Source organism: Cervus canadensis, chromosome 21, assembly GCF_019320065.1.
Source record: "Cervus canadensis isolate Bull #8, Minnesota chromosome 21, ASM1932006v1, whole genome shotgun sequence".
Lineage (NCBI taxonomy): Eukaryota > Metazoa > Chordata > Mammalia > Artiodactyla > Cervidae > Cervus > Cervus canadensis.
The window spans coordinates 50,555,822-50,580,727 of record NC_057406.1 but is presented as its reverse complement, the minus strand read 5'-3'; the positions used below and the strand labels follow the sequence as shown (position 1 = coordinate 50,580,727).

At 42.3% G+C, this 24,906-nt stretch overlaps 1 protein-coding gene across 1 annotated transcript in view; it reads left to right on the top strand.

Moving 5' to 3' along the window:
* Nucleotides 1–367: 367 nt before the first annotated feature.
* Nucleotides 368–24,906, top strand: part of PAH (phenylalanine hydroxylase) — a 79,123-nt gene continuing 54,584 nt past the window's right edge. Inside the window, exons 1-3 of the mRNA XM_043441224.1 lie at nt 368–540; nt 8,218–8,322; nt 22,085–22,268. Coding sequence (XP_043297159.1) covers nt 481–540; nt 8,218–8,322; nt 22,085–22,268 — 349 coding nt within the window. The 5' untranslated portion in view covers nt 368–480. The remainder of the gene's footprint in view (nt 541–8,217; nt 8,323–22,084; nt 22,269–24,906) is intronic.

The following is a 24,906-nucleotide window of genomic DNA, read 5'->3' as shown; positions in this document are numbered from 1 at the left end:
GCAAGAGTACTGGAGTGGGTTGCTCTAAGATCTTAACTCTGCTTCTTATAATTGTTTTCATCAGGCAGCCACAGATTTACTCCAGTGGTAGAGAATCTGTGCCCAGGCTTTGGAGAGTCCTGGAAATGCCCAACCTGTCTAATCGCCAGGGCACAGGTGGTCCTGCCCTCCCTCGCTGGCCTTCCAACATGCCAGGAGGGCAGCCAAGTTCGGCCTCTGGGCAGCCGCCACACCCTCCCCGGCCGCTCCGCCTGCCCTCCGGTCTGGGTAGTCCAGGTCCCGACCCAGAGCCCTGCAGCGTCAGGACAACGCCCATCGGGGGGCGTTCCTGCGGCGGGTGCGCGGCAGGAGGCTTCTTGGAGGCGCTCCTCCCTAAAGCCAGGTTTAAAACCTCAGCTCTACGTGCTGTTTCCGCTGTTTGCGAATCTCCCTGCGGCTGACGGCCGGTAACTGTAGAGAAGGCCCGCGCTACGAGCCAGCATGTCAGCTCTGGTCCTGGAGACCGGAGCCTTGGGCAGGAAACTCAGCGACTTTGGACAGGTGAGCCTGGGGGGGCTTAGCTGCACAGGGAGGAGAGTTTGCCCCCCACCCCCCCGCCGTGGAAAGAGGTCTGAGCAGTGTTGGTGTTTCCAACTCCCATCAGCTCACCAGGACATTGAGAGTTCATTTGAAGAGGATGGAAACGTTTAGGAAGTTGACAGATAACACATGTGCTCACCACGTTTCCCAAGGAGAGGACATCTCTCTTGGGTGACTTTCAGGGAATGAGCTCCAGGAGTTGGGGGTCGGCTTTCAGAGCTGCCACGGATGGACTCGCTGTGTGTCTTTACACAAGTCTCTGTCGCCTTCTTTTTCTTCTGTACATTGGTCCTTAACAATCTGGAATGGGAGTTGGGGTCCATCTGGATTTGCCCTTCTGTGATGTTTTACAAGTGTTCTCAGCCAGGAATCAAAATGGCAAAATTGTAAGAAATTGTATCCTTTTTTTCACCTTTGGGAGAAAATGGGTCATGAAGAGGTCCCAGACTTACTCCCACCTGGGGAAGGAGAAAATTAAACACAGAGGAAAATACTCAAGAGTTAGCCTTGAACTTGGAATGTAAGAGAACCTTAAATGTGGCAGGAATAATGACCAGGGTGCATTCTTTTCTCTAGAAAGTGTTGGCTGTCCCATGAGGTGAACAACTGCAGAGTTCTTTAATTGACTGGCCACATTCCCAGAATTTAGGGTTCAGACTTAAAGCCCAGCCCTGGGAGATAAGGTGGGTCTATGGGGATTTGTCATCTGTAGGATTATTAAGAATGATTTAAAGACCAGGGGGGCTGGAGGACAGAGGATGGTTGATGTTTTAGTATAACTAGAGAGTGCAGAAAAGTGGACTTTTTTTTTTTTTTTTAATCCCAAGAGAAAGACTTCCTTTGGAAATGGTATGTAGGACTTGGGAGACAGAACTTCATGTTGAAGAGGGACGCCATGGGTTTCAGATCCCAGAACAGACCCCAGCTGTGCCATTGTTTAGCTTCTGTGCTGCTGGCCATGGGATCCCCACAAGCATGGTGGGAGGTTACAGGCAGCAATCTGGTTAGGGAGCCATGGGATCCGAAAACTTCATTTACAGAGCACTTAGAAGCCTAAGAACCACAAATGGTCACTATCGATGACCGGGGTGGGGGGGGGAGGGGCATGTAAAGAGGAGGGTTTAGAGAGTGCCCTGTAACACCTGTGTGTTGAAAGCAAGCCATTTAACTTTGCAGAGCCTCAGGTCTATTCATTTGAAAGGTTGGAATAAAAATACCTATATCCTAGAGTTAGTATGAGAATCAAGTGAAATAGTATCTTTAAAGCTCTTAGCACGCTTTCCGGAGTGTGGGAGAAGTGCCAGGGGTGTCTTGCCAGAAATGATTTGTTTGTTCAACAAAATGTGTCAGAATACTGGCAGGAGGAACATACACTGAGTCAAGCCCAGTGGCTGGTGGAGCTTCTCAGTGGAAAGGTGATGGACCCGGGATCAGATGATGTGGACTCTGTGTTTAGTTTGCTAATGCTGTGTGTCATCAAGAAGTCCCCTAACTGGGTGAAGAGGCTCAGTTTGGGATCTGTAAAATGGGGGGGGGGTGGGGGAGATGGATAAAGAATAGTCTCTAGGAGGGCTTCCCTGGTGACTCAGATGGTAAAGAATCTGCCTGCCATGTGGGAGACCCAGGTTTGATCCCAGGGTCAGGAAGATCCCCTGGAGAAGGGAATGGCTACCCATTCCAGTATTCTTGCCTGGAGAATTCTGTGGGCAGAGGAGCCTGGTGGGTTACAGTCCATCGGGTCACAGAGAGTTGAACAGGACTGAGCTACTAACACCTTTGAGTCTCTAGGACTCCAGCTCTGACAATCTACAAAAAGACACATTTATTACCTTCTTGAGCTCTAATCCAGATAAACAGAACGCCTCAGGTGTAGTCCAGATAGAAGGCTGAGCTACACATGCAAGCACAACAATCCTGCAAAGACTTATTGAGCACCTACTCTGAGCTAGGCACAGCTAGCTGGTATAAAGTCTGCCCTGGTGAAACTTAAATTCTTGTGGAGGAGACAAGTCTATAACATTTAACCAAATGAACATATAATTTCATGTGGAGGATAAGTGCTGTGAAGAAAAATAGAATGGGGCAATGGATTAAAAGATGAAGGAATCAGAAATCATAGCTGTAAATGGTACAGAGTCAGTGTTTAAACCCAGGTCTGACTCCAACACCCTGTGCACTCCTCCAACCACACTGCTTCCTCCTGTAGATAAATTCTGCAATATACAGGCTTGGTGTATCCACAGCAGGATGTCTGCTCTTGTTTCTGGGTGTCTTACATTGTAGATGTGTGTTAGTATAATCACACATGTGAAAACAGACCTCTGCCCATGACCCCCCAAAGCACTAAGGTCGGCAGTGAGTGCCCCTGGAATATCTTCACTGTAGATTAATTGCTTGTAGTTATGAAAACTGCTCTTTTTCCAAATATATTAACAATAGAATGTATTTGTTAGACTAAAGCAAAGGGAACTTATTTCTGTTGTTAAGTGTATTTCTCAGTTCAGTTCAATCACTCAGTCTTGTCTAACTCTTTGACACGTGCTACCGTGGACTGTTGCATGCCAGGCTTCCCTGTCCATCACCAACTCCTAGAGCCTACTCAAATTCATGTCCATCGAGTTGGTGATGCCATCCAACCATTTCATCCTCTGTTGTCCCCTTCTCCTCCTGCCTTCAATCTTTCCCAGCATCAGGGTCAGTTCTTCGCATCAGGTGGCCAAAAGATTGGAGTTTCAGCTTCAGCATCAGTCCTTCCAGTGAATATTCAGGACTGATTTCCTTTAGGATGGACTGGTTGGATCTCCTTGTAGTCCAATGGACTCTTAAGAGTCTTCTCCAACACCACAGTTCAAAAGCATCAGTTCTTCAGCACTCAGCTTTCTTTATAGTTCAACTCTCACATCCATACATGACTACTGGAAAAACCATAGCTTTGGCTAGATGGACCTTTGTTGACAAAGTAATGTCTCTGCTTTTTAATATGCTGTCTAGGTTGGTCATAGCTTTTCTTCCAAGGAGCAAGTGTCTTTTAATTTCAAGGCTGCAGTCACCATCTGTAGTGAATTTGGAGCCCAAAAAAATAAAGTCAGCCACTGTTCCCACTGTTTCCCGATCTATTTGCCATGAAGTGATGGGACCAGATGCCATGATCTTAGTTTTCTGAATGTTGAGCTTTAACCCAACTTTTTCACTCCCCTCTTTCACTTTCATTAAGAGGCTCTTTAGTTCTTTTTCACTTTCTGCCATAAGGGTGGTGTCATCTACATATCTGAGGTTATTGCTATTTCCCCCAGCAATCTTGATTCCAGCTTGTGCTTCATCTAGCCTAGCATTTCTCATGATGTACTCTGCATATAAGTTAAATAAGCAGGGTGACAGTATACAGCCTTGACATACTCCTTTCCCGATTTGGAACCAGTCTGTTGTTCCATGTCCAGTTCTAACTGTTGCTTCCTGACCTGCAAACAGATTTCTCAGGAGGCAGGTCAGGTGGTCTGGTATTCCCATCTCTTGAAGAATTTTCCACAGTTTGTTGTGATCCACTCAGTCAAAGGCTTTGGCATAGTCAATAAAGCAGGAGTAGATTTTTTTCTGAAATTCTCTTGCTTTTTTGATGATCCAACAGATGTTGGCAATTTGATCTCTGGTTCCTCTGCCTTTTGTAAATCCAACTTGAACATCTGGAAGTTCATGGTTCACGTACTGTTGAAGCCCTGCTTGGAGAATTTTGAGTATTACTTGTTTAGCATGTGAGATGAGGTTAGTTGTGCAATTCTCAGTGATCAAAATTCTTTTCTTCTTGGTTGCTAGTAAAGATTTTTTTCTCCCTGCTTTCTTTCCCCTTTTCTAGTTTTTAAACTAATTTTCTGTACCTTTATGCATCCTGAGTGTACATGTGTTTTTAAGTCAACTCAGATATCTATTTGAAGCAAATAATTACAGATTATGAGCCAGTTTAAACACATTCTGGATAAGGTTTGCCCAAGATCCCATGCTGGTCCGCAGAACAGTATTGGAATCAGAATCCATCCAAGAAACATCATTTCACAAAATTCCATGAGCTTCCTTTCAGTTCAGGTCCCTCAAGCTTTGAAGAGGGGAGCTATTGTTCCAGTTGGGTCACTGGGATTTAGATTAAGGATTTTGAAGTAATTGGACCTGGGTTCACTTACAGGCTCTGCCACTCATTAGCTGAATGTCCTTGGACAAGCCACTTAATCTTGCTGAGTCTGTTTCCTCATTTCAAAATAATAAGGGTGGTGTCATCTGCATATTTGGGGTTATTGATATTTCTCCCGGCAATATATATATATTGCAATATGTATATATTCTGGTATATATATGTACTACATCTTTATCCATTCATCTGTCAGATGGACCTATCGGTTGTTTCCAGGTCTTAGCTATTGTGAATAGTGCTGCGATGAATATTGGGGTGCATGTGTTTTTTTGAAATATAGTTTTGTCCAGATGTATGTCTAGGAGTGGGAGTGCTGGATCATATGGTGATTCTGTGTTTAGTTTTGTGCGGAACCTCCGTGCTGTTCCCACAGCAGGAGCCTGAGCTCTTAACTGCCATGCATTTCCTGTGTGCTCTCAGCTGAGTCACGTTCTTTGGCCCATAGTTTCCCCAAAATGAGATTTGGACAAGCCTGTCTCTGTGACTCAGTTATTCTCAAGTCCCATGAGGGCATCAGGAGACAAAAGGAATACCTAGACTGAGGAGGGGTTATTCACCTTGGATGAGGAGTATAGGAGTTTTCTGAGAGAAATACTACCCGTGGGGCTTCTGAGGAAGGGCAATGGATTTGAAAGGGGAAGAGGGTGGGATGCAGTGCGTTTCCTGTAGTGAGGTGTTGAAAGAGCAAGGAGGAAGTCAGTTTTCTGGAGAGGAGTTTCCTGAGGGTGAATCTCAGGAGATGAGGCACCAAGGAGATTTTTGAAAATTCAAAAGAGGTATTGTATACTGTTGGCTATGTTGTTGTTCAGTTGCCAAGTCATGTCTTACTCCTTGCGACCCCATGAACTATAGCCCACCTGGCTCCTCTGTTCATGGGGATTCTCCAGACAAGAATACTGGAGTGGGTTGCCATGCCTTCCTTTAGGGGATCTTCCCAACTGAGGCATCGAACCTTGGTCTCCCACATTGCAGGCAGATTCTTTACTGTCTGAGCCTTCAGGGAAGCCCTAAATTCTGCTAGGAGCATCCAATCACTGCCAGTCACTAAGGGCTGGACTGTTGTCAGTGGGAACCAAAGAAAGGCCTGACCCTGAGAGCCGTTTCTGGAGAAGGTCAGACTGGACTGGGGGGAAGTGGGAAGGTGGTGGCTGACAGAGTTTCATACATTCACATCTGAATCGCACTAGTCATAGGTGACATCTGTTGAAATGTTCTGTTTCCTGGAGGCCAACAGAAAGGAAAATGTTGCCAAGTGAACTAGAAATAGAAATTTCTTGTCCTTTCAAGGAAACTGGGAAGAACTGAGGGCTTAGTGTTCTCTCCTAGGAGGAAGACTGACATCAGAGACTGGTTTGTGTGTCTCTGGCAGGGTTGGAGGCAGAAAGTAGAGCCCATAGGAAGTTGTGATTCAGGGACAGAGTGCTGGCATACAGTGACATGGGCTCCACTGCGAACCTTGCAGCTCTGGATGAGTTATGTCACTTTTCTAAGCCTTCCTCTTGTCATCAATAAAAACGGCACTCGGAGAAAACCTACTTTCTAGACAGTTATCAAAATTAAATGAGATGATCCAAATCAAGTGCTTATTATAATGCTTAGGACAGTATACTAACCAAGTGGTACTAGTGGTAAAGAACCTCCTGCGGTGCAGGAGACATGAGACATGGGTTGAATCTCTGGGTTGGGAAGATCCCCTGGAGAAGGGCATGGCAACCCACTCCAGTATTCTTGCCTGGAGAATCCCATGGACAGAGGAGCCTGGTGTGCTACAGTCCATGGGGTCACAAAGAGTCAGACACGACTTTATAGGGGCTTTTAATATATGGTAGATCCAAAAAAAATTTTTTTAAGAAAGATAGTACTGTGGTCCATACAAAGATATATAACAGTTCAGTCTTGCTCTTCATCAAGGCTTCCTCTAATCACACTTACTGATAATTCTGGTTCTTCCCCCACACTGTTTCAGGTGAGGTTCTGGGAAAATCTGAATTCTCTGAATTAAAAGAATTTCATCCTAAGGGTCATCAGTGGCCACACAGCGCTTAAGATGCCAAGTCACCAAGAGCCTGCCCAGGACAGCCTTTTCACTGAGATAATGCAACATCCATTCCGCTAATTTCATTAAGTTGCTTACAAGAGAGTAATTGTTCTGCATGGAGTTTTTGTTCCCAGTTTTAGATACGTGATGTTTATTTGAAGGCACACATGGAACTTTGTGTATTATTGTAAAACCTAATTTAATCCTTATCTTTAAAATTTTAAGACTTTGGCCAACCCTTTGTGGAATGGCAACCCTAGTCCCACCTTAATTTGCTGTCACGTGGCTGGAGAAAGAGTCAGATCCTTGACATTCTTTGCTGTTTTAAGACATCCATCTTTCAGTAGGTTATTTGTGTGCTCTTATGTATTCTGTGACTCTTTTGCAACAATTGGTATCTCAGATCCCAGCATCTGGGAGCAAGTTAATACTCCTGCGAGATCTTTACTGTCGGCCAAGAAATCTTTTCTGGGTATTTTTAGTATTTCCATCATTTTGTATGCTTTTCTTAATATTATATTTAAAATATTTTCTCTCTGTCTTACTTTCATCATCTGAATACTGTTTTTATAGGGCTTGGTATGATTATACATTAGCCTGATTTCACAAATGAGGAAATTAAGAAGGTTAAGCTGTTGGTCCCAGAGTGCTCTGGTTGGTCAGTGGAAGAGAGAGGATTCCAACCCATGTCTTTGGAGCTAAAAGCCTGTGTGTGTTCTAATTTTAGTATTTTCTACTCTCTGTTTCTCAGTGTTTTCCTGGGACAATTACTGAACCACCTTTAAGATCTTTTTCTACTTACCTTGCTTGTTGTGTATGTGTCTGTTAAGTAAAAATGTGAGCTGCTGATGAATGGGGCATCTTCTTGTTCATTTGTTTCTCTCAGAGCCCTGATTGTACCTCGCACTTGGTAAGTGTCACTGAAAGGCATTCTTTAGAGTGACTGGTGACATCAGTGAATAATTGTATGTGTGTTAATTACTCAGTCATGTCTGACTCTGTGACCCCATGGACTGTAACTGGCCAGGCTTCTCTGTCCATGGAATTCTCCAGGCAAGAATACTGGAGTGGGTAGTCATTCCCTTCTCCAGGGGACTCTTCTCAACCTAGGGGTTGAACCTGGATCTCCTACATTGCAGGCAGATTGTTTACCATCTGAGCCACCAGGGAAGCCCCAGTGAAAAATTAGAGTTTTCTAAAACTGAAATATGATCTATGAGCATCATTTAGTGTTTTACTTTTCTTGATTTACTTATTTTCCCTTGCACATGTACTTCTATATAGAATGTATGTAGCTCATTGTATTCCAAGGCTTAACTAGAAGAGAAAGTTCATGCTGGCTTCTTCCTTGGAGGTTTCACAGGACTGAATTGCTGAGCTGTGAAAAAAACATTTTACTTAAATGCATTTACTCCTATAGGAAACGAGCTATATTGAAGGCAACTCCGATCAAAATGCTGTATCACTGATCTTCTCACTCAAAGAAGAAGTTGGTGCGCTGGCCAAAGTTTTACGTCTATTTGAGGTAAGTGCTCTGTTCATTTCAGCTTTAAGCCATGGCACAGCAGACTTCTGTGTTATCTTCTGGTTGGATGCAGTGAAAAGAACATAGGGTCTGGAACTGGAAGACTTGATTTTCAGCTTAGGCTTTTACATTACCCAACTGTGTGATCTTAGATAAGTCTTTCATTGTCTGTGAGCTAAGCTTTCTCCATTTCATAATTAGGATCATTCAGAATCATGGTTGCACACCCAGGAAGTCAACATTGGACTCCCTCTTCCTGTATCAAACTTTGCCTGAATTAATTACAGTTGGCCTTCATATTTACTCCTTCAGAGTCAACCAAAATTTCTGTCTGGGATTGACTGAATCCACAGATGTGCAGCTCACTGCTAGGGAGGCCTGACTGTATTCATTATCCTAGCACTGCCATTTTATATAAGGGTCTTGAGCACCCAGGGGTTTTGGTACCCATGGGGTCCTGGAATCAGTCCTCCATGGATACAGAAGGACGACTGTACTATTCTCTCAGTGTCCCCAAACACTGAGAGACTACAGACTTTGGACTACAGACTAACACTAACTAGTTAGTTAGTTAGACTAACACTAACTAGTTAGACTAACTACTAACTAACACTAACTTTGGACCACAGACTCACACTTTCCCAGCACTTATTTACCTTGTGAAATGCATACATTTCTGATTGACCTGGCAGGGAGCCTTGTGTGAGTCATCTTTATATCCTCTGCAGGCTCAGAGTGGGATGAATTGAGAGAGTAGTGCTCACATGGGCACACTACCGTGTGTGAAATGGACATCTCGTGGGAAGCGGCTGTGTAACGCTGACCCAGAGGGGTGGGATGCGCTGGGGGAGGTTGGTGGGAAGGAGGCTTAGGAGGAAAGGGATGTGCGTGCAGTTACAGCTGATTCACTTTGTTGAACAGGAGAAACTAATGCAACATTGCAAAATGATTATCCTCCAGCATCAAATCATAAATGAAGAATGAGATTATATTTAAATATGAGCAAAGGAAAATAGACGTTCAAAAAAGCTTTTGCCCTGGATTGTAAGAAGAAATATTTTTGAACCAAATAATTTTTTACCCCCTAGTACTTTAGTTACATTCTACCTGGTGACTGAATACATAAATAGGTGAAGAGACAGATCTCCTGGGCAGAAGAATGCCAAATAATTTAAACAGACACTCTGAAGTCAAAGAAGGAAAAGAACATAACTCTCCACTCCTTTGGTGTGGGCCATACAGAGTGACTTGATGAAATGGCCCTTCACCTCTGTGATCTTCTTTCCCTAAACCCATAACCCCAGGCTAACCATGAGGAAAACATCAGACAAATTCCAGTTAAGGAACAGTGTACAGAATACTTGACTAGTACTCTTCAAAGCTGTCAAGGTCATCAGCAACTAGAAGTGTCTGGGAAGTTGTCCCAGTCCAAAGGAGCCTCAAGGTATATGACAACTAATTATAATGTAGTGTCCTGAGTGGGATTGTAGAGCAGAAAGAGGACATGAGACTCAAACTAAAGAAATTCAAATAAAGTATGGGCTTTAGTTTGTGATAGTATATCAACATCAGTTCATTAATTATAACACATGTTCTGTACTTATACATGACACTAATATTTGGGGAAATTGGCTGCAGAATATATGGGAATTCTCCCTACTAGCTTCTTACTTTTTCTGTAAATCTAAAGTTGACCTAAAAAATAAAGTCTGTTTTAAAGAAATTAAACCTGGCTATCCAAAGTGAGGAAGAAAAATATCTATATGAGTGAGAGCAAGAAATGAGTGTAGAAAAGAGAGACAGAGAGGTTTCTGCGTGGCAAGCTGATTCTGAGAAAGAATATATCTGTAAAATACAGGAATGTCACATTTTTGCCTCTGTATTACACGGTTCATAAGCATTTTCCTCGCGAGAGTCAGACCTTAAGGTTAATAAATTAAATAATAGTAAATTAACAGGATGTTTTCAACCTAATAAGTAAGCCACAAGTAACTATTTACCAGGATGAAATGTACCCAAGAAACATGGACTGCACGTGGGATGGTTGAATGCCAAAGTTCATTGGCCATGACCCGTTGTTTAATGTGTGCCTTTGCTTACTCATCTGTAAACTGGAACTAATGATGCACACCTACCTCGGTCGGGGAGATTTTATGTGCTACATAAAATGCATGGTATGGCTCTGAGTCCACAGAAGATTCTTACATGATGTCTGTTCCTTTACTGCTTCCACCTGTTATCTATGAGCCCCATGAGAAATCTTTGAGACTGTGTGAAGAGCAAAAAAAGGTTAGACGCCTAGAGATATTCAGGAGCCTTGATTTAAGTTTTTTTCCTAAAAAAGTAAAAAAAAAAAATTTAGAATAAATGGCTTAGTATGTATTGTGAGCATTTATAGCAAATTGCAATGACCAAGAGTCAAGGCAGGACCATTTACAAAAAAGTAGAATAGCATAGGGTGGCAAAGAGCCAGACACGACTGATCGAGTAATCAATACAGTAAGCACAGCTTAGTAGAACCAGGGGTTGTGGTGGCCACAGTGTATTTGTGCACTTCACGTCTCTCATGATACCCTCAATGAGATGGAGAAGTAAGTGTTAGATACAAAACTTTAAATTGTGTGCATATATGCTTAGTCGCTAAGTCGTATCCGACTCTGTGTGACCTCATGGACTGTAGTACACCAGACTCCTCTGTCTGTGGGATTCTCCAGGCAAGAATACTGGAGTGTCGGTTGCCGTGCCCTTCTCCAGGGGATCTTCCCCACCCAGGGATCAAACCTGTGTCTCTTGCATCTCCTGAATTGCAGGCAGATTCTTTATTGCTGACCCCATGGGGAAGCCATTTATGTTGTGTAGATGATGCTAAACTTCTGGATCATATAAAATGAAATCATTTTCTGCCAGAAAAAAAAGAAAGGAAAAAGAATAAGGATGAATCTAAACTACACTTTAGGGCAGTGTTTCCTAAGCAATATTCTATCAAATGCCACATGTTATTAGGTGTTTTATTAGATGAGAGTTCCAAAGGTTAATAGGGTTGAAAAATTATGCATCTAGATTTTGGAGACCCCTCATGCTTGTGAAAATATTAAAGACTTTGGAAAGCCCTGCAGCGTGGAAGCTTATTCAGTGTTACCTTACTCAGCGTTTCCCAAATGTTTTTGACCATGGAACCTTGTTCAAGAAAGACATATTACCATTTTGCAGGCACTAGTATCCCACTGAACTTATGTTATTATAGAGTTGGGAGCTCCAGACTCTCAGTTATGAGTGAGATTTGGGACCCTGAGGAGTAGAACAGCATTAGGATTAAGACTATGCTGTCTGGAACCAAATTGTTTGGGTTGAAAATCCAGTTGTGCCACCTGTGAACTGGGTGACCTTAGGAAAGTTATTTATCCTCTTGGTGACTTAGTTTCCTCATGTTTAAACTGAAGGTAATAAGATTTTTTTGTAGGGCTGTTGTGAAAATTAAATGAATTAACACAGGCAAAGTACTTAATGATAGTATCTGTCACATAGTAAGAGCTCAATAAATGTTTGCTGTCATTATTTCTATGCAGTATCATTTTTGGAGAGTCATGGAGCATCAGAGGCTTACATTTTTAGCTCTGTGACAGATAGCTAAAGGATTAAGATTAAGGTTAATTGACTTGAAAAGGAATTATGGGGTGAGGAAACAATAGTTTCATTCAAGTATTTGAAGTGCCATCATAGAAAAAGAATGGGACTTCCCTGGTGATTCAGATGGTAAAGAATCTGCTTGTAGTGTGGGACACCTGGGTTTGATCCCTGGGTGGGGAAGATCCCCTGGAGAAGGGAATGGCTACCCACTCCAGTATTCTTGCCTGGAGAATCCCATGGACAGGGGAGTCTGGGGGGCAGGCTGCAGTGCATGAGGTCAAAAAGAGTCAGACAGAGGAACACTGCTTATTTTTTGTTACTTCACAGGCAAAAGGACAAAGCAAGAAATTACAGGGAGTATATTTCAAATCACTTAAAGGCATCATCTCTACTGTAGAAGAGAACTGGAAGGCACTGATCTCAAGCATTATTACTATCAAAACAGCTAGTAAAAAGGCAGGGCAGAATCAATGCAAAAATTATGGTATAAATAAACTTACCTTTCCTCAATAAAGACAAAGGAAAAATCCATTCTAGTTTCTCCAAAATTGGCAATGGAGGAGAAATGTTATAGCGGAATCACCTGCACCGATGAGCCCCTTGCTAAGTACTCTTGCAGACACCTCCATCCTTGGTGAGCACGACTGTCTTTTCCGCAGCTGATTACCACCAAAGTCCTCATCCCACCAAGTGGAGGTACTGTCTGCCAGTGCGCTCCTGGTCTGTTAGACCTCAGCGGTAACAACATCAGAATGCAGCGCAAACCTGGAGAGGTGGGATGGGCGGCGGTGGGAGGGAGGCTCAAGAGGGAGGGGATATATCTATATATCTATAGATCTATACTGACAGCTGATTCGTATTATATAGCAAAAGCCAACACAACATTATAAAGCAATTATCCTCCAATTAAAAATAATGCTAATAATACAAAAATAAATAAAGATTCATTAACTTAAAAAAAGGATGTAATAGGCTTGATATTTGCATTGGAGATACAGAGGTATGGTGTTTACATGCATTGACTGTGTGGTGATGGGGGTGATGAGGCAGATGGTTTCGTGAATTGGGGCCAAACAATTAGGAACATACTCAAACCTCTGTCTGCTAACCCCAAAAAATCCCGCTGTCCTCAGTACACTGACCTCTCAATTCTCTGCATTTTCCAAAGTTCTCTTTATTTTTAGCTTCTACTCACTCATGTCCTGCGCCTACTTAGAAAAATAGTCTCCTGAGAGTCTTTATTGCAAGTGGCTTAGTAATGGGCTATAAAATTAGAACCTAGCTCCTGGGGGAAGTTGCAGAGAAGAGGTCTCCCTTTCTCTGCCAGAACGCCACTAATCATTTTACCTCGAATCCCCTAAGGACGGGAATAAGCCGTCAGGCACATATGCAGAGCTCTGAAGCACATGATGAGTGTGCTCAGTTGCCATCATTTAACTGATGGAGACACACAGGTTCAGACTAAGCAAGCTGCCCAGGGCTAGACACTCAGCTAAAAACTGCTTCCAAGATCACCCTCCATTTTCACAGTAGATTTGAAAATAAATCTCTCTGTGTGTTTATAGTCTAAATGTTCACAAGTATGGTCTATGTCTGTCACGGTCACCTTCTGTGCTCCCTCTCTGCCCAGATGACCCACCTTCCACCCTCACAAGACACTGTATGAGCTCATACTGTCTCATTCATGCATTCCATTAACCTTCTGTGAGTATCAGCGGTTATCAGACCGTACATGGGTGCTGAGGAGACCGGGATGAGTGAAGCAGTCACTCTCTGCACCTACAGAATGAGGAGAAGCTCAGGCTTCCATGAGCATTCTTAACCCAGGCTGGGGGAAAAATTGGTTAAGAAGTTTCTTGCAGACATAACGTTTAAGCTGAAACCTAAAGGACTGACTAGTGAGGAAAACGGGGCAGTAAATTCCAGAATGAAGAAGCAAATGACTTGAGGGGAGAGAATAAACACTTATCCAGGTCCCGGAATCCTTGAATCCTTTACCATCCACCATCCTCAGTGTTCCTGGGAACAGAGGCGGGGTTGCAGAAGAGACGTTTGGCAGATAATAAGATGTTTACTGCTCTCAAGTTTGGGCTTCAGGTCCTGCCTGTGACTCCTGGGTCTGGTGAGCAGGACAGCATTAAGACTGAATCACGAGGGTTCCTTTTATCCTTTTGGCCTTGGTCCAGAGCTGTTGTGGCAGTAACGTGTTTACAGGGAGCATTCCATCTTTAATCAAAATAAGAAGAGCATTGCGTTTCACTGGGGGAAAGTTCTTACAACCCAGGTGACTTTTTCATCTTATTTAAACCCCAAAATATAGATAATGATATAAAGAATGCCCATGTAACTTACTTCCTGTTTAAGCAGTAAATCATTACAGAAATGATTTAAATCCCTGGGTACCCCTTCCCCATGTACTTCCCTCCTCAGAAGTGGCTATTAATCTGAATTTGATACATACTATTCCCATGCATCTTTTTAGATTTTGTTATATAAAGATATCCATTAGGATATATGGCATGGTCTTGCAAGTTTTGCTTTTTTAAACTAAAGTTGATTTACAATGCTGTATTAATTTCTGGTATACAGTAAAGTGATTCATTTGTATATGAACATATATACTTTACATATATAGACTTCATATTCTTTTCCACTATGGTATATCACAAGATATTATATATATATATAATTCCTTGTGCTGTACAGGACCTTGTTGTTTATCCTGTAAGCTTTTTTTTTTTTAATTTTTTCATTTTTAAAAAAAATTATCCTCTAAGCTTTTAATCTTCATAAGATTGGAATCATATTGTAATAGTCCGTCTGCAGTTTTCTTTTTGGGGAGAAGATGGGGGACATTGTTTTTGAGATTTGTGCATGTATTTTTGCTCATTCATTTTTTTTCCTATTTTCCATTGCGTGACTATACTTTATTTCTTATTGATGGATCTTTAGCTTGCTTCTGTTGTGTGTCCATGCAGATGGTGCTGCCTCAAACATTTTGAGTATGTTTGATGATCCAGTTATTGAATAGAGGAACCTCAAATGGAAAACTGGCACTGTTTTCAGCTGTTCACCTGTTCAAAACCAGGCATATTTGAGAAACAGTAGCACAGAGCTGACTTTCTAAACTTTCATCATAAAGTTCAGTCCCACGTTGTGAAAATGTAGATGGAGTGCCGTGGTCCATTGATGGCACGTGGGTTGTGATTGCTCATGGATAGCTTGGACTGAAACAGGCCACTGGGCCATTTAGATTTTATCTCTTCGATGCCAAAAACAAGGGGTAGAAAGGGGAACCTGGGACAGGACAGCTCTTTCCTGTAAAGCCTTGAAAAGAGCCTGGAGTAAGCTGCCAGCCCAGCTCTTCCCCAGGAAACGGGTTCCCTCTGAATTGGACACAGTTCCAACCACAGGGAGGGGAAGATGGGGAAGAAATAACCCAACAAAGAGGGACAAGACCAGGGGAAGGGAAGACAGGAGCTGACCACAGAGACACTCCCAGGGGAGGCGAGAGTGGGATCCTAAAAGATGGTTTCCAGGGGGTGAATCCTGAAAGTTAACTTGAACCTGCCCAAGAACTCGCCTCTAGCGTGGAGTTGGGGAGAATTTTGAGCTCCCTCTCGACTTTAATTGTGCTGCTCCTGCTTTCCTGAATGTTTTTGGTTTCCTGTTTAGCCCAGTGGGTTTGATTTTTAGACTTTCAGTCAACTGGGGCTGTTACTGGACCTCTCACAAGAAGAGATCAGTAAAATATACAAGAAGCCCTGCCTGTACCTCTGTGAGACTTCTCTATTTTTGTAACTGTTATTTCTCACCCCAGAAATTGTAGCCGTCCCCAGACAGTTTCTGCCTTTGTCCCATTGCAGTCTTTATTTTTTTTTTTTTGGCTGTGCCCCAAGGTTTGTGGGATCTCAGTTCTCCAACCAGGGATCGAACCTATGCCGTCTGCAGTGGAAGTACAGAGTCCTAACCACTGCATCACCAGGAAGCCCCCAGTCTATTCTTAAAATACCTGCCAGAGTGCTTCATTGAAAACATGAGTGACAAGCTCTCTCTCCCTCTGTCCTGCTACCTCTCATAGCTTATTTTATTGGGGTATAGTTGATTTACAATGTTGTGTTAGTTTCAGATGTACAGCAAAGTGTTTAAGTTACACATATACATATATTCATTCTTTTTCAGATGAAAGTGAAAGTCTCTCAGTCGTGTCCGACTCTTTGCCACCCCATAGACTATACAGTCCATGCAATTCTCCAGGCCAGAATACTGGAGCAGGTAGCCTTTCCCTTCTCCAGGGGATCTTCTCAATCCAGGGATCAAACCCAGGTCTCCCACATTGCAGGCAGATTCTTTACCAGCTGAGCCACCAGGGAAGCCCAAGAATATTGGAGTGGGTAGCCTATCCCTTCTCCAGTGGATCTTCCTGACCCAAGAATCGAACCGGGGTCTCCTGCATTGCAGGCAGATTCTTTACCAACTGAGCTATCAGGGAAGGCTTTTTCAGATACTTTACCTTTATAGGTTATTACAGAATGTTGAATAGAGTTCCCTTTGCTTACAGTAGGTCCTTGTTGTTTATCTATTTTACACATAGCTTCTTAACATCACTCCAAGTGAAAACCACGGTTAAGATAATGGCCAACAGGTTATTCTTGGTTACTTCTCTGCCTCATATCCTATTGCCCCCTGCCCATTCTGCCCCTGTAACACTTGCCTCACTGATGGTCTTCAGTAATATTGTGAGATGGCTGACCGCAGGACCCTTCCACTTTCTGTTCCCTTATGACTTGCTTCCTCATTGATTTTAGGTCTAGGCTTGCATGTCACCTGTTTGTTTTTTGAGGATTTCATGACCCCATTGTTTAAAATGGCACCTCGCTTGAACCTCTGGAATAGTCTGTCCCTCTTCCCTGCTTATTTTTGTATGTATGTACAGTATATGAAGACTGTATATTTTATTTATTTATCATAGTTATTATCTGTGTCTTCCTTCCAGAATGTAAGCTCCAGGAGGGCAGGGATTTTTCCTGCTTTGTCTGCTCTTAGAGCCCAGTGCTTAGGGCAGTGTTTGGCACCAGGAAGGTGTTGGATTGAATGAGTTTTGAAAGGCTCCTGTCTGTTTATGTGAGACCAGTGATGTGGACCATCATCTGTGACTGTCTTTGGTATTGCCTCCCACCTCAGAAAGCTCTGAAACAGACCAGGACATAACTTCATTTGAGCTTATGCCAAGGCAACAGCATGTAGGAGGTCCAAGAATTCAAGAAGCTCCCCTTTTCCAATCTAGTCTCATCTGAAAATATGCTCAGCATTTCATTCTCCTTTTGGAAACATACTTTCAGGGGAAAAGCTGAGAAGAGCTTAAAGTACAGCAAATATTAAAGGGGAAGTGACTTGTCAGCTTAATGTGTTTCAGTTTCCAGGAGAATATGTATCTGTGCCAGGTTGAGAAAGGTAGGCTATACTGACTTCTTACTGAGGAACTGTGATTGAAGCCACAGTGGTGCTAGACGCTTTCTCTCTTGTTAATACTCTTTAAGCTGCCAGATAATATTATGATTTTTATATTAAACATGGAAAATAAAAGTTCATAATGGCTAACTAATGTTTCCAAAGGTATTGAGTACAGAACAGAATTTGAACTCAGATTAGTCCCAAAGCCCACCCTTTTCATTTTACCATTCTTCTTTCCTTGAGGAATGAAATGGAAGAGGAGAGGAAGGAGCTTGAGTTCAAGAAAAGTTCCAGAAGCACGAATCCATTTTTCACATTTCATCATATCCATTCTGTGTTTCATCTACTTGTGACGAATCCCCCTTTAGGAAGATTTTCCCCATGGATGGGAGCACAAAAGGGTTTCTGGTCAATCCTTGTTAAAATAGACCATTCGTTTCACTTTGGTTTTTTCTGGTCCCCACACTCTGTTCAAGAGTCCTGAGTCACCAAGTTGTTACTCTGCCTTCTTGTACGCAGACATTAACTCCTGGGCAAGTTGTGAAATTGGCTTTGCAGTGTTGAGCTCTAACTTTTCTTGCCTCTGCCAAAATGTCTGTAAAGATGTGGTGAGTGTGCATGGGTCAATTTTTAACTTACATAGAGCCCTCGTTTGAAAATACAAATTCAGGGACTTCCCTGGCTGTCCGGTGGTTAAGACTCTGTGCTTCCACTGCAGGGAGTGTGGATTCAATCCCTGTTGGGGAACTATGATTCCACATGTGATGTGGCATGGCCAAATAAATAAAGAATAATAAAAATTCATTTCTTAACTATGATCATATTCAGATTTGGAGGTTCATTTCTAAAGCATTTCTTAGCAACCAAAATTATTGGTATCTAAGGATCCACTCTATTAAACCAGAGAAACACCACTAAGGAAACTGCATGCTAAGCTAGAAAATTAATTGATTCAAATGGGAAGGAAATCATCTGAAGAATTTAGCTGGGTGATCTTAGCCAGAAATTTCACTCACATTAAAAAGATATATTTTAATTTTTGTTGCATTGGTAATAGTATGAAACTTTTGGTAAATAAATGGAAGTTACTCATAATCTTGACATAACATCATGATGCCTTTCATTCTAGCCTTTTTTCCTTGCATTGGACAGAAGTTTTAAAACATATTTTAATTATCTATCACATACCTATATCCATTATAGGTATTTTCCCAAGGGTCTGTCATTTAAAAGAGGAAGTTAAATTTTAGTAATAAAGATTGTTTTTTGAAAAGTTGAACTGTGATCAAAAAGAAAATAGAGACAAAAAATACCCTGAGGCCCATCACTGGAGTTGTTCAGTCGCTAAGTCATGTCCGACTCTTTGCGACCTCACGGGCTGCGACACGCGAGACTTCCCTGTCCTCACTGTCTCCTGGAGTTTGCTCAGACTCATCAATGGAGGTCATCACCGTGGGAGTGCTTGCTGGCACTGTTTTACACACGTTGTTGTTAGTTTTTTTTTAATGGTTGCAGGATCTCCAGTGATGATTATACTCTATAGCCCATCTAATCATTCCACTCTTGTGTAGTCGGCTTACAAATTTTGGTAAAAAGTTCTCCCATAAGTTAGGTCTCCAGAATGACAAAAGCTGAGTCATGGGGCATACATTGTTTTTATTTTTCTAAACTGGAGCAAAATTGCTTAGCTGTGTGTTTGTTTCTGCTGTACAATGAAGTGGATCCACGGGAAGTATATGTTTATTCCCTTCCTCTTGAGGCCCCCTCCCTCCCTCCCACCCCTCTCGGTCATCAGAGCTCTGAGCTGAGCTCTGCGTTATGCAGCAGCTTCCTACCAGCTCTCTGTTTTACCCACGGTACACACGGCATACATTGTCTTCTGGCTATTTCCAAGGTGAGAGGCTTCTCCCTGGGAAGTGGTGTTGTGTTAGGAGTGGTGGGATGGAAGTGGGGAAACTCAATCAGCGTAGAGTCTGCCTTCCAAACTTTAAAAATTTTTTTCACTCTACACCCCTTCCCGCCTCCTATACCACCCGCCCTCCCTTGCTGTCCCACGAATAAACATGCCCAAGGTGCATCCACTCCTATTTCTTGGCTTTGCTGTTTTTTTTCTCTGCTCTTAACAAGGCAGGAATTGGTTAAAGTTTGAAGTTACTTTAAACTTCATTTAAAGTTTCACCTTAGGTCAATAGGTGGAGCTTAACCATTCGCTTTCATCCAGAGCCAAGAAAGATGACATTGCTCTTTGCTTCCATTAGTCACCTCTGTTTGCAAAGAAAGCTTTAGAGCAACTGCTATCTGTCTGATCTTCCTTCCTCCACATGATCTGCTCTCTCTCTCTGGTCAGGAGTCCCCACATTGTGTTACCTGGGCAGGGGTATGTTCTTCTGCAGCTGGTGCCCGTATATAACGGCTTCATCATGCACCCTTGAGAATTATGGGGAAGAAGGAGCAGGAAGCGGTGCCTGTGCAGGATTGCCTATGATTGTGTTTACTCCCATAGTGTCTTCACTTTGAGGGACTTGGCGTAATACTAATAAGAATGATGAGACCTGGTATCTGTGGGATGCTCATCATGTCCCGGGCGGGACAGGTCGTATGGTTCAAAGACCAGTGTCTGAGGTTAGAGAAAATGAGCTTCTCTCTCCAGCCACTTTTTTTTTTTTTTAATAGGTGTGTACTTGCTTTGGGCTTCCCAAGTGGTTTCCCTGGTGGCTCAGATGGTAAGAATCTGCCTACAATGCAAGAGGCCCGAGTTCCATCCCTGGGTTGGGAAGATCCTCTGGAGAAGAAAATTGCAACCCGCTCGAGTATTCTTACCTGGAGAACCCCATGGACAGAGGAGCCTGGCAGGCTATAGTTCATGGGGTTGCAAAATAGTTGGACATGACTTAGCGACTAAACAACATTAATTGCTTCACAATGTAGTACTCGTTTCTGCAGCATAACGCAGCGAATCAGCTGTATATATACATATATGCCCTCCCTTCTGGCCCTCGCTGCCACCCGGCATCCCCCATCCCTGCCATCCAGGTCATCACAGAGCCCCGAGCTGAGCCTGTGTTTCACAGCAGCTTCCTCTCTGGCCCCTTTGAACAAAGCATCTTTGTCTCTGATTTCGTTTTTCACATCTTCCTTAACCTCTACAGAGAATTCTTGAGAAGGTCACAGAAAATAAGTTGAAACTGTAAAGTGATATTATTTGAATATCATTACTGTATTTAAATATCATTACTGTAATTAGCCATGTGCTCTTCAACCAGATGCTGCTAACCATCAAGGAAAAAGATACACTTCTTGAACTCTAAGGTTGATGAATTTCATTTCTTTGCAATTATAGAATTATTCAAGTTAAGCATATTTTTCTGGCTACATTTTGTCCGTTTTAATGTTTGGAGAAACCCTCTTTTAAAGAAAAATTAATAAAGAGGATACTCCTTGATTTTCTCCACAAAGAACAGTACTGTCAATGAAATCAGAGTTTTGAATAAGTAATAATGAAAATCACACGTTGAAATTTGAGGGCCAGTTTAAGTAAGTGACTCTTTTTACTGATGAACTCCATAGGGGCTAAAGTAGCACCAGCTAGAGACATTGAAGTTGAGAAGCTGTATTAAGTGATTATTATTTTGCGGCATTTAATGCACGTGAGTCTTCCCTTCTCAATGAGACTTCACCTGTTCATTCTATTAATTACTGAAACAGCTCCGTTCCACTCCAAGATTACCTGTTCCCTTCACCCTGCTCTGCTTTGATTTTTTCCCTAGCGTTTGTCATTATAATACATAAATCAGTTATCTTTTTTGTTTGTTGTTTGTATCTTCACAACTTGAATGTAAACTCTATTAAAGGAAAATATCTTTGTTTTGTTCACTACTGTATCCCAGCCACCTAGAAAGTGATCAGTACCTGGTAGGTGCTACATATGCATTTGTGGCATAACTGGAATGAAAAGTAATTATATAAAAGTATGAGCAGTGTTTATACTGGATAATTTTAACTGAGCATGGATTATGTACCTGGCAGTCTGTATGTATCATCTCATTCAGTGTTTCCTACAAATTTATGAACCAGGTAGCATGAATACCTGGAGAAAGGCATGGCAACCCACTCCAGGATTCTTGCCTGGAGAATCCCATGGACAGAGGAGCCTGGTGGGCTGCAGTCCTTGGGGTGGCAAAGAGTCGGACACGACTGAGCGACTAAGCACCACAAATACCCACAAAATTACAGATGGAGAAACTGATGGTTAGAAATATAAAAGTACATTTTCTAAGGTCTCGTAGCTGATATAGTTAAGAACTTTGATTTAAACACAAAAAGCCTGACTCTTGTGGACTCTATCCAAGCAGCAAAGCCTTGCTCTGTGTACCAAACTGAAACCTTATGTTTACAGTTCTAGGCCTTGAGCAGATTTCCACGTGATTAAATTCTGTGACATTTGAACTATTTCCCTAACATTTGATTAGTTATTTGGTTTTGCAGAAGAAAAAGTAAACAATTTTTGCTGTGTTAAAGGCTTTCTTCTACTCTTATATTGGGGAAAAAAAGGAAGAAATGGAAAAAAAAGAACTCTTCTTTCTCACTTCACATTTCGCTGTGTTTGCTCTGGTTTTGCGTGTTCGGTCTGTGTCTATTCCAGTTACTGTCCCCTTCATACTCCCTAACTCCTCTTTTCTAGGAGAATGACATAAACCTGACCCACATTGAATCAAGACCTTCACGTTTAAAGAAAGACGAGTATGAATTTTTCACCAATCTGGATCAGCGCAGCGTGCCTGCCCTGGCAAACATCATCAAGATCTTGAGACATGATATTGGTGCCACTGTGCATGAGCTTTCCCGGGATAAGAAGAAAGACACAGGTGAGAGGCAGGATTTTCACAAGGTAAATAGCTGTACATCCTCATCGTAAAGTAACGGCAGAGAAGGACTGACCTGGGAGCCCAGTGGTTAGGACATTGCCTTCCAATGTAGGGGGTGCTGGTCCCATCCCTGGTTGGGAAGCGGGGATCTCACATGCCTTGTGGCCAAGAAACCAAAACATAAAACGGAAACAACATTGAAACAAATTCAATAAAGATTTTAAAAATCGTGCTCCTGCTAGGTTGCTTCAGTTCTGTCTGACTCTGTGCGACCACATGAAAAAAACTTAACAAAAAAATAATGTCAAAGGTCATCTCTACCATGAAAGGCCAGGATTTACTGAGAGGATGTAGTTTAGGGATGCAAAATAGTGCCTGTCATAGTTAGATATTTTCCTTTTCCCCTTCCTCAGGATAGCTGTTTCTTATATTAGCTGTCTTTAGTTGCCTTACAGTGCAATTTTTATACATTTTTTATTGGTGGATTCTTATGCTCTCAAAATTTCCCAGTCTCTAGAGGTAGGATGATTAGGGTGTCCAGGGTGCTTTCTATTTAAATATAATGTCAGGACAGATTCTTTAGTAATCTCTATTGCATCTCATGATCTCTCCCCATGTGCTTCTCATGAGCTGGAGCTTTTTGGTTCCTTTTCTTAGGACTTCCATTGTCTCTTCCACTAGATTACAAGTTCCCTGTAGGCAGGGAGAGTCTCTTACCTACATTAATATCCTTAGAGTTACATAGCTTTCAGCAAATATTTGTGCATGAATGACTAAACAGAGCAATTGTTGAGACTTGCTCTGCCCACTGGTTTACTTACTGAAATTGCTACTGAATCCAAACGGGTTCTGCTGTCACACGATGGGCCAGTAAATCAGGAGACAAGTTGTTGGGGACAAGGAATAGTGACTTTATTCAGAAAGCCAGCAGACTGAGAAGATGGCAGACTGATGTCTCAAAGAACCTTCTTACCCCAGTCAGGATTTGGGCTATTTTTACTAAAATTATATTTTTATGTTAAGAAGAGAAGTTAGTTGTCTATGGCAAACTTCTTGGTGCAGGAATCCTGTGTTCCTGCCGGTGTCCCTGTAGGTCAGGTCACGATGTTCCTGTGAATCTCCAACAAAACAAATGTCATTCTCTGTTCTGCAACTTTTTACCCATATATGTATAAAGGCCAGAGCCCTGAGAATGGGCTATCCTGTATATTTTAGGTTCTAGGCAACATCCTTTTACAAAAGGTGGACAGCCAGTGTGACTAACCACTGGCAGCAGAGCTCAAAGGTTAAAATAAAAGAAACATCTAATATGGAGTCATATTTGTTCTTCCCTATTACAAAATATTGCCCTGGAGAGGAGTTAGGGCAATAGAGTATAGGAATTTCATGGGCTTGGCCTTGGAGAGGCTTCCGTTCAAGCCCTACTTTTTCCACTTATTGGCTTTGAGACCCTTGACAAGTCTCTTTAACAGCCCTGACCTCTATTTTTCATAGGACTTCTGTGAGTATTAAATGAGACCTTGCATAGTCAGTGCTTAAAACAGTGCCCAGCTGGATAGATGGTAGTATGTGGTGGTGGTTGAACTGATGAGCCATGCTAATAGGTGACTGCTAAGTAAAGGCCAGAGTTCCCATTGGGGGTGATGCTTTGCATTGGAGAGTTCTGTTGATTTTGACGGATGCGTGATGTCATGTGTTTGCAGTTAGGAGCCCAGACTCCGGAACCATACGTGTCATGCAGAATGGTTTCAGCGTTCTCACAGTGCCCTGTGCCCCATGGGCTCATCCCCCCTACCTCCCCTTTCTCCCTGGCAACCAGTCATCTTTTTACTGTCTCCATGATTTTGACTTTTCCAGAATGTTATGCTGTATGAATATGGAACCACAGACTATACATCCTTTTTTAAAATATTTATTTACTTGGCCATGTTGGGTCTTTATTAGGTCTTAGTTATGTTATGTGGGATCTTTTGTTGCAGACTCTCTACTTGTGGCATGAGGGCTTAGTTGCTCTGAAACATGTGGGATCTTAGTTCCCCAACCAGAAATCGAACCTGTGTCCTGGGCATTGCAAGGCAGAATCTTAACCAGTGGACCACCAGGGATGTCCCTATATCCTTTTAGACTGTGGTTTTTTTTGTTTGTTGGTTGGTTTCATTTAGCAGGTTTCCTTCATGCCTTTTTGCAACTTGATAGCTCATTTTTTGGTAATCACTGAATAATGTTCCATTGTATAGATGTACCACATCTCGTTTATCCATTTTGCTCAATCTATTGAAGGACATTTTGGCTGCTTCTAAATTTTGGCAATTATGGGTGAGGCTGTTAAATATTCATGTGCAGGTTTTCCTGTTTTCAAAGTTTTCAACTCATTTGGGTCACTACTTAGAAGTGATTGCTGAGATGAACTATTTTTTCCTATATAATCAAAATTTTTTTCCTGTTGTAAAATCTAAAATCAAAAGCTTTTTTTGGCCACAACATTAAAGACTAGCTCAAGAGGATCTCAGGCTCTGTAGTTGAAGATAACATGTTAATAATTACTGCAGAGATGCTATAACATGAGACACAAGACTACACCACTCCACCCCCGCCCCCCACCATAGGCCACTGAAACATTTTCTAAAAGACTCCTCTG